The sequence below is a fragment of the Camelina sativa genome, chromosome 19 (assembly GCF_000633955.1).
Source record: "Camelina sativa cultivar DH55 chromosome 19, Cs, whole genome shotgun sequence".
In the NCBI taxonomy this organism is placed as follows: Eukaryota; Viridiplantae; Streptophyta; class Magnoliopsida; order Brassicales; family Brassicaceae; genus Camelina; species Camelina sativa.
In genome coordinates, this window is record NC_025703.1 from 5,362,650 (window position 1) to 5,372,429 (window position 9,780).

The 9,780-nt window shown below is 36.9% G+C and overlaps 2 protein-coding genes across 2 annotated transcripts; one reads left to right on the plus strand and one right to left on the minus strand.

Annotated features, from left to right (window-relative positions):
• LOC104764941 (T-complex protein 1 subunit eta) lies at nt 2,346–6,472 on the plus strand. Its single transcript, XM_010488549.2, has 14 exons — nt 2,346–2,456; nt 2,557–2,817; nt 3,013–3,138; nt 3,237–3,440; nt 3,877–4,046; nt 4,137–4,272; nt 4,633–4,749; nt 4,856–4,975; nt 5,055–5,153; nt 5,229–5,318; nt 5,598–5,685; nt 5,774–5,862; nt 6,002–6,076; nt 6,159–6,472. Exons 1-14 carry the CDS (start codon nt 2,442–2,444, stop codon nt 6,240–6,242), a joined length of 1,674 nt encoding a protein of 557 aa, XP_010486851.1. The 5' UTR covers nt 2,346–2,441; the 3' UTR covers nt 6,243–6,472.
• On the minus strand, nt 6,547–8,360 carry LOC104764942 (E3 ubiquitin-protein ligase PUB24). The gene is made up of 2 exons (XM_010488550.2): nt 7,990–8,360; nt 6,547–7,706 (listed from the first exon to the last, which is right to left on the minus strand). Exons 1-2 carry the CDS (start codon nt 8,333–8,335, stop codon nt 6,652–6,654), a joined length of 1,401 nt encoding a protein of 466 aa, XP_010486852.1. The 5' UTR covers nt 8,336–8,360; the 3' UTR covers nt 6,547–6,651.

Sequence of the window (9,780 nt, forward strand, 5' to 3'; positions counted from 1 at the left end):
AGCGACATGCAATGGTGCATAGGCTTAACTGAACATTATACACACGGCTACATTCAAGAGCGTTTTTGTGCTGGTATGATTATGAAAAGTATGTGTATGAGTGTATCTTTCTCAAGTCCCCGAAGCTACAGAAATCTGCTGCCCGCGTTTTCACTGTGTGTGGTCTTGGTGGTTTCCCAAAAAATCCGTTATCTTATTTCAAGTGTTAAAGTCTATACATATATCCCCTTTATAATAAAACGGAAGTACACAACATTGTTTTGTAAACTATATAATTTTAATAAGTTGGTTACAAATAGGTTATAGATTAATGATAGATTAATTGGTTACAAATATGTTATACCGAAAATCTTAAAGAGAATATTCTAAAGAATCATATCATCTAACTTACCATATTAATTTTTTTTATTAAATTATTCATCAAATAAAATCTTTAGATATCTAACATATTAATTTGTTAATTATCATTATACTTCACCTCTCATTTTTATATATGAGTCTATTTTGTGAAACAAATAAATTATCATATTATTTATTATAATTAAAAAATAGTTTCTGGATATACCATAAGTTAAATTTTTAAAAACAAATATAAATTGTTCAATCTATAAAATATTCAAGCTTTAGTAATATTATTCTTTAGAAATAATATCTATTGAATTAAAAATTTTACTGAGTAGCGGGTCAAAATTTGAATATTTAAATTCAAATTTACAAAATTATATCTTATAATGACATTCAAGTCATGATGTAGAATATACATTGTTGAAAATTTCACATAAATAACCTAATACAACATATTAAATTTTTATTTTAAAATATAAAATATACAAAATTTTGTATAAAATAAAATTTCACCAATATTATAGCACAAATACTTATCTATAATCATTAACAATATAAAACTTACAAAATATGTGTCTTTTTCAAGCTATCATATTTAGCATATGATTTTATTGCATAATGTTTTATCCAAAAATACTTTTAAAAACAATCAAATAAATTATATTTTATATAAAAATTACAATATAAATAAAATGAATTTCAACCCGTGCTCTAGCACGGGTGTTAATCTAGTAAAACAACAATTTATAAAGCAAACATGTTTTGATTCAAGTGTTAATGGTCTGCAGTCGTTATGTCAATCATAATCATAACAATCTCTCAACGAATCTATGACAACAGCAATTTATGTATAATCTCATAATGGATAGAATGCGAACTAAACTAACTAATTGTGAGAACAGTCTCTCATATCGTCAAACAATGTTGTTTTGATCGTCAAAATATATCTCAGAGTCTGCTATCACTTATGTTAATGTTTCTAAAAGCGACCCACCGAGAGAAAGGTGAAGTGAGGAGTGTTGTTGGACGCGGAGAATGACGGCGTTTAAGAAGATTACAATCCGGTAGACTACGATCAAACCTGGTTTTTTTTTTGTATATAATTAAATAATTAAAGTTTATATTTGATGGTACACCGTATCATCCTTAAGAGGCAGCTTTCTTCGGCCACAAACTACCTTCTCCTTTCTTTTAGCATGTGATGACTCGTTCCTTCTCAATCTCTCATTCTCAATCTCTCACCCTTTTGTTTTGTGAATGAGTTAGTCTAATTACAATTTCGTTTGTACTTTGAGCCCAAGTAAAGGGACAAGTTATATGATTCGGCAAAAAATACTTAGGAATTTTGATTAACATACGATAACGGGGATGTATTAAACGGATAATGAGGTAACAAGAAGTTACAAGTTGTTCCACAAGCTTCAGAGTTTGTTCAGTTGTAGATATTATCAAGAGTAAATCATGACAAATGATTTGGTCAATCACTTCCTGATTATACGTTCATATCTTTTATTTATGTAAATTAGATTATGCAGACATTCTCTTCTTAATAACCTAGCTAGGTCTGTACTTGTATATAAGTCCACCTCTGTACACAATATATTTGATCAATTCAACAAACATTTACATGGTATCAAGAGCAAACGATCTCTAAATTAAACGATAATTGTTTTAGATCGTTGTATAGGTTCTTTTAGTAGTCTGTTTAAACTTTGTAATCGCACCATTCAATAAAAAACAGTAAACACTTTTCTCCCCATCAACGATCTCTGAATCTTCAGGATAGTTTTTAAAACAGAGTTTTTTAAAGACAAAAATAAATCTTGAAGGGTCTACTAAGTTGAGGAGAAATTTCTGACTAGCTTAATTTTTAATTTTTCTTACTTTTTTTAACAGGGGTTTGTTAGTCGGGGCCATAAACGCTGCGTTTTGAGTGAAATTATCGGTTCAACCGCCCGGTCCGGTTCTAAGAACATCGGTCGATCTAGTTGCTCCTTTATAACACAAGACCTAAACCCTAACTCCCTCTCTCTCTCTGCTCTGCTCCATTTCTCTCACTCTCTTCAAATCTACGAAGCTCTCTTCACGCATCGACAATGGCGTCGATGATGGTAAGTCGCATCTACACTCTCTCTCTCTCCTTTACATACATATATGTCTAAGTCACTGACTAACGCGCCGCTACTTTGTGGTTTGGATTCGTGAGCACAGCAACCGCAGATCATACTGTTGAAGGAAGGTACAGACACTTCTCAAGGGAAAGCACAGCTACTGAGCAACATCAACGCTTGCACGGCGGTTGGAGATGTGGTTCGAACCACGCTCGGGCCACGAGGTATGGACAAACTCATTCACGACCATAAAGGATCCGTCACCATTTCCCACGATGGTGCTACCATCATGAAGCTCCTCGATATTGTTCATCCTGCTGCTAAGATCCTCGTCGATATCGCCAAATCCCAAGACTCTGAGGTCTTATTTGATTTCGAAATCTCGTTTTTTTTTTCAATTTCAAAAAACTTTCCCAATTGGATTTTGTGTGCCCTATTCTGGTTTTGACCTAATTACTGATCCAAATCTTGGATATATGAAGTCCGATCCAGTATTCAGATCTTAGAATGCATGATTGAGTTTATGAACTCTGAATGGTCTGTTGTTTGGTTATAGGTGGGTGATGGGACAACTACTGTTGTTCTTCTAGCAGCAGAGTTTTTGAAGGAGGCTAAGCCATTTATTGAGGATGGTGTTCACGCTCAGAATTTAATCAGGAGTTACCGCACTGCTTGCACTTTGGTTTGTACTTTTTCTTTTCGTTAGTACAGTTACAAGTATTTTTTTTTAATTGTTGGATCTTTTAACACTTTAAAATCACTACTCTTTTATTGATGTAGGCAATTGAGAAGGTTAAAGCACTCGCTGTTAGCATCGAGGGGAAGAGTGTAGAGGAGAAGAAAGGTTTGTTGGCTAAATGTGCTGCTACTACTCTTTCATCTAAGCTTATTGGTGGGGAAAAGGAGTTTTTTGCTACAATGGTTGTTGATGCTGTAATGGCTATTGGGAATGACGACAGGCTAAATCTGATTGGGATCAAGAAGGTAAACACACATTTTTGTTTTTTTAATTCTACAAATCTGTTGTTTCTTTCTGGGAATGTTTTAAACTGGCTTTGCATTATGTCAATTAATGTTTTTGTGCTGTGTTCTGTTTATCTTGCGACTTCAATTTTATCTATCAATGGATTTCTACATGGCTATTTGCAATCAAATAGGATAGCATTTTCGTGTTTTCTAGTTTCAATCATCTGCAGCATTCTGCCTCTATCCATTGCATTTCATTCCTAGGTCCAGTTAAATTTGAGGAAGTGTGAATTGGCTTAGTGCTACAGGGTCCATATGATTGACTTCTATAACAATTTGTCTTTGATTGAGATTCTTCAAGATCCAAGTCCTGTTATAGACTTTCCCCATTGTGCCTATACTGTAAAGCCAGGTTAGTGATGCATCTAAGCTAATGTCATGGTTTTCTCTGCAGGTTCCTGGTGGCAATATGAGAGACTCTTTCCTCGTTGATGGTGTAGCTTTCAAAAAGACATTCTCATATGCGGGTTTTGAGCAACAGCCAAAGAAGTTTCTCAGCCCCAAAATTCTCTTGCTTAACATCGAATTGGAGTTGAAATCTGAGAAAGAAAACGCTGAAATTAGGTTGGCATTATGGCTCTTTATGTTGATTTTTTCCCCTACAATGAAGCATCTTTTCGCCTTATTTGACTTGGCTCCACCCATTGTTCACAGGCTGTCAGATCCATCACAGTACCAGTCAATAGTTGATGCGGAATGGAATATCATTTATGACAAGCTAGACAAATGTGTAGAGAGTGGAGCAAAAGTTGTTCTTTCTCGACTGGCTATTGGTGATCTAGCTACTCAGGTTTGTTTATATCTTTTTTTTTTTTTTTCTATTTTTCTCATCTACCGGAGGATGTGCTTGCATAGTCAGGCTGAATATTGACGTCTATCTGTATTTCTTGTGAAATCATTTGGCAACTTAAAAGCGTGATTATATTGGTAGGTTAATATCGTCTTGCAATTCTCAGTGTAAGACTATTAAGCATGAGCAACACTTCAAAGTTGCAATTGTATGTTCGTTTGTAGTGTATTTTCCTCAAACGTATGAATATGTTTGCTCTTGTCAATCGTTATTGTTCACTACGGTACCTTGCAATTTGGTGTTTCATTTTCGTATCACTCAAGGGAGCTTGACTGTGTTTTACTTGGCATTTTGTTGCAGTATTTTGCGGATCGTGATATTTTCTGTGCTGGTCGTGTGGCGGAAGAAGATCTTAACCGTGTGGCCGCTGCAGCTGGAGGAACAGTTCAGACAAGTGTTAACAACATAATAGATGAGGCCCGTAAAAAAAGATTTTCTTTGCTTGCTATTGGATAGGCTTACTAGCTTTCAGTGACTTGTTGATTTCATTCATCTGAATCAAAGGTTGTTGTTAACTATGCAGGTTCTTGGAACTTGTGAGATTTTTGAGGAAAAACAAGTTGGTGGGGAGAGGTTTAATATATTCAGTGGTTGCCCTTCAGGCCGTACAGCAACTATTGTCCTCCGTGGTGGAGCTGATCAGGTATACATCAGATATTGGAAGCTTCATGAATCAAAACTAATCAGCATAAATATGAATTCCTTTGAAACTTTAATGGCAGTTCATCGAAGAAGCTGAGCGGAGTTTACATGATGCGATTATGATTGTGAGAAGAGCTGTGAAGAACTCAACTGTTGTTCCTGGAGGTGGAGCTATAGATGTAAGTGTCCTCCATTCACTTTGGTTCAGTATCTATGTTTTGCATGTAGGGTTGAATCCTTCCTCCTGGTTGTAGATGGAGATAAGCAAGTACCTGAGGCAGCATTCTAGAACAATTGCTGGGAAGTCTCAGCTTTTCATCAACTCCTATGCAAAGGCTCTGGAGGTACACTTCCTGGTTGGCTTGGATGTTTTTCTTTTGTGCCTATTAATTTCTGAAAATCTCACAGTTCTGACTTATATGGGCATATAAAGAAAAAGAGTTTTCAAAGTGTTCTGTGTTATTAAGCATTATAGAGAAGACATATTTTCTGTTCGCTTGTTGTGTATAAGAGGAGTTTAGTAAACAACTAAGAAGGATCTTTGACCCCCGGGATCTGAAATTTGTTGGTTGACATATGATACATAAAAATCTAAATTCACACTGGTTGTGGTGGTACTACAGGTTATTCCACGACAGTTATGTGACAATGCTGGATTTGATGCAACTGATGTCTTAAATAAACTTAGACAAAAACACGCCATGCAAAGCGGTGAGACTTCTCTCACTGTCACAAGCTTGATATATTAATCTTGATGGGCAGCTGCTTAATTTCATTCATGATATCTGTGTTATAACAGGTGAAGGAGCTTCTTATGGAGTGGACATTAATACCGGTGGAATAGCAGATTCTTTTGCTAACTTCGTCTGGGAACCAGCAGTCGTGAAGGTATTTCAAGATTCTATTAAATTCCACTCTCTTGTCGTTCGTCAGACTATTGTGCCAGTGATGAATATGTTTATATCTTGTGTGGATATATCTTTCATTGGAAAGTTTATTGATAATTTGATTCCCGTTGTTCTGGCAGATCAACGCAATAAATGCTGCGACTGAAGCGGCTTGCCTCATTCTAAGTGTGGACGAAACTGTGAAGAACCCTAAAGTATATAACACATGCTCTCATTTTCTTTAGTATGTTGCGATAAATGTGTATATATTGTTTTGATAATTGTTGTAAATTGCAGTCGGAAAGCGCACAGGGAGATGCTGCAGGTGCAATGGGGAGAGGACGCGGTGGAGGTCGTGGCCGTGGAATGCGAAGGCGATAAGCTCTGTCTTTTATGCCAAACTTGTGGGAGTCTCCTCTAATTTCGATTTTGTTGAATTTTGGTTTTGGAGTTAAGAAGGCTATTATTGGGTGTGTGTATTTTCAATTAGAATTACTTGTTGGTTATGTCTGTCTATACAATCTGTGAAACAGAAGTTTTAGAGTGGTTTTGGTTACACTTAAGGAATTACATTTGCTTAATCAGATCTTGACAAAGGATTAATCACTGTATCGCTTAACTTTATGCATCATTATTTTGATATAATAGGTCGATGGAGGATTTATTGAATGCGTACACTTAAATATATCGAAATCTCTATGGTGAGTATTTTTATTTTATTATGTATGTAGCTAAGTATGTGTTGTGCCCGGCAGATTATAAATATTCTTGATCCGAGTACACAGGAAAGCTAAACACCAACTCGTGAGTGAAACTCGTTGAGTTGATCTTTGGGTGAGGAGCTTAGAAGATTAGTAACTAGAGTCATATCAATACATGGAAACTTCTTCCACTCATCAAAATGATCTTTAAGTATCTCTCTAGCTTTCTCCTTCAAGTTCAGACCACAATCCAGTCTTAGAACGTTACAGAGCTTCTCTACTGTGCCGACGTTTACCAACTCTTCCACAACCATATTTTCTGGCGAGAACTTTGAGACAGTGCTTAGGATAGAGAGAGCTCTATCGTCTGCGGCAGGTGAAACCCTCAGTAGCCGCTTTGTCACAACCGCGATTCCGCTCCTATGACCAAGGATCTCGGCTCTACCGTTCGCGCTACAACATAAACGAGACAAAACTCCTAACATAAGTTCTGTAATTCTCTTCTCGCCCGCGTAACTTATTTCGAGTTCTATGAGTTCATAAATCGCACCGAGATCCACAAGGATCGATCGGTTTCGGCTCCACGAAGAAGTCTCTAAAAGAATCATCAGCGCGGAGGTCACCGCTTGTTTGATGACCAAAGTATGATCAAGTTTCGATGGTTCCGTTATTCCCAAGCTAGGCCTTGAAGATTGTACCGTATCTCTCACGCTAGGGCTCGTCCGGTTAAGACTATTTACTACACCCTTGAGAAACCCTACGATCCCTTTGAAAACCTCGGGATTCAGTCTCTCCACTATATGAGAGGAAGTGTATTCAGTCAGATTCCTCAAGAGCAAGATCGTGTACGCCTTATTGAAGAAGTCTTCTTGGTGTAAAACCCAAGTCAACGATTCCATGATTCGATCGTCTTCCATCAAGATTGTTTTTGCGTCGTTTGATGGAACACCGATCAAGTGAAGAAGACGAAGAGACTCATCTAGCCCTTTGATACGACGTCGTCCGTCTTCATCTTCTTCGCTAGTGCACTTGACTACGTACAAGATCAAAGACTTATGTACGCCAGCTTCACACATCAATCTCCTGTTATTTCCCTCCATAGCCAAAACTTCAAGCTTCTGCAACGTATCTTCTCTTCCTAAGGCTGTACGATTTAAATTACCAAACCAAAATTGTTAGTCTTAAACCAATAACCGTGCTGAACTTAATTTGATCTAACCTTAACATGTGATTTAGTTTTGTTTTGGACCTCTAGCTAGCTAAGTTTACATCAAAAAAAAAAAATTATTTAATTCCTTAGAAATAGTTATTAATACATACTTTGATATTTATTAATCCAAAACCGACATACTATAATTTTGTAGCTCCAACCCGAACCAAAATAAATCCACAAATAACCACGTTATTCGAAATAACCGGGTTCCTACCTTCTTGGCCGAACTTTTTGAGATTCTTGATCTCCTGGACGACATTAGGTTTGCCAGGAGGAGCTCGAGGTGTAGAGATTCTGACGACGCCACGAGTCTCGTTCTCGACGCACCAGTGCTGGATGAGACGGCGAAGCATGTGGTTAGGAGTAAGATCGGAGTCTAAAGGAAGAGGTTGCTTCGTGACGGGACAAGAGGAGGGGACCTTTTCGAGCCATTTAACGATGCATTGACGGTCGTAAGTGATGCCAGAAACGGTTGTGACAGGATCTTTCATGATCTCAAGTGAGATTGGGCAGATGAAGTAGTTAGGGATCTCGACCTCTTCTTCCTCTTGGTGATCCATTTGACGAGAAAACGTATGAGTTTGTAATGATATATATGTAGACTAGAGAATATTATTATTTATTACTAGTAAAAAAGAAGAATAAGAGAAACATGTGGTGGAGGTAAGAGGTGGCGGCTCCGTTTACTTGAGAGGAAAGACTAAAAATTTGTTGATTGGTCAACGCTTTGAATTTCCACTAACAATATGTTTTTTAGACAAAGAATATTCATTATTAAACACATGACACGTGTATGTTTTAATTGTCAATGAAATCATGCACTCTCATGCTATGGATTAGGATGCTCTAACTATGGATGTTCTGATAGTTTTCCTTGAGATTCGAAGCTACTCTCATACATAGTCAGTGTTTTTTTTTTTTTTTTTTTGGAGAATCAAAAGTTGGATTGTGAATTCATTTATTTGCAAAAACCCAAAAAAGATTCTTTACATCTTGTTTAGTGAGAGCATAGGCATTGGTGTAGGACAAATTTTTGTTCCTCAAATATATTAATTTTATTTTCAGAGTTTCTTAAGTTTAGTATAAGCATTGGTGTCCCTCACCGTTGGTCCCTCAAATATACTAAAAGCCCCACACCTATACAAGAAGTGGAAATGACATTGTAGGAGTATAAAATCTCACCTCTTCTGCTAGTCGTTTTCCAGCTCCATCGACCCCGCCAAATGTTTTAGTGAAAGTATTGGAAGAACTTGTTGTACATGTTCAAGGAATGAAGAGTAAATTAAACAAAAAACATTATGTGTGATCCACGCAGGACATAAAAGAGCATTGAGTAGAATAACACATACCAACTAAAAGACTAGTAAGAGAAAAACGAGTTCTGGTCTTAGACGAAGAGACATGGAAAAATTCCGAAATTTTGTATCTATCGTCTCTTGCTACTAAAGATGAAATAAGAGTTTGAAGTATTTTCTATTCAGTGTCAACTCATGCATTCAAAGCTAAGTTACCATTCCATTCGCAAATACTCTTCCTGATAAGTATATTCCAACTACTGCACAACACAACTAACAGAGGATAACAAAGCTGAAACCAGATGAGCATACCATAAATCAAGAATCTTCTGCCATGGCCCCTTTTCATCTCAGCTTCTACGTAGAGCCAGTCACTGGGACTGCAAGCAGTAACAATGTCTCAGTAAATTTGGAGTCTATCGATTTATAAAATCCGGAAACCATGTAACAGAAATGGTATACAAAAATTTCAAAGTTTCTATCCCAGAACCATGAACTTGGTAGACATTATACCTGGCCAAAATACCGTGAACAAGAACAAGAAGATGATCAGGTTCAATTTTGTCATCATTGTCGCCTTTGGATAGCGAAAAATTACGTTGAGCTGTGGCACTCATTGCTTGAACCCTGAGTCCCTGTGGTTGGTTCCAGCTTCTGCTTAACCCTGCTTGTGAAAACAGAGAAAATCAAACAAATGAACATCAAATACG

Excerpts from the sequence above, each read along its gene's own strand:
- LOC104764941 (XM_010488549.2), top strand. Across the intron at positions 5,319-5,597 it reads CCTATGCAAAGGCTCTGGAG|GTTATTCCACGACAGTTATG; the intron begins GTACACTTCCTG and ends GTGGTACTACAG. Across the intron at positions 5,686-5,773 it reads AAAACACGCCATGCAAAGCG|GTGAAGGAGCTTCTTATGGA; the intron begins GTGAGACTTCTC and ends GTGTTATAACAG.
- LOC104764942 (XM_010488550.2), bottom strand. The coding sequence starts at position 8,335 with ATGGATCACCAAGAGGAAGAAGAGGTCGAGATCCCTAACTACTTCATC. Across the intron at positions 7,707-7,989 it reads CAAAAAGTTCGGCCAAGAAG|CCTTAGGAAGAGAAGATACG; the intron begins GTAGGAACCCGG and ends TAAATCGTACAG.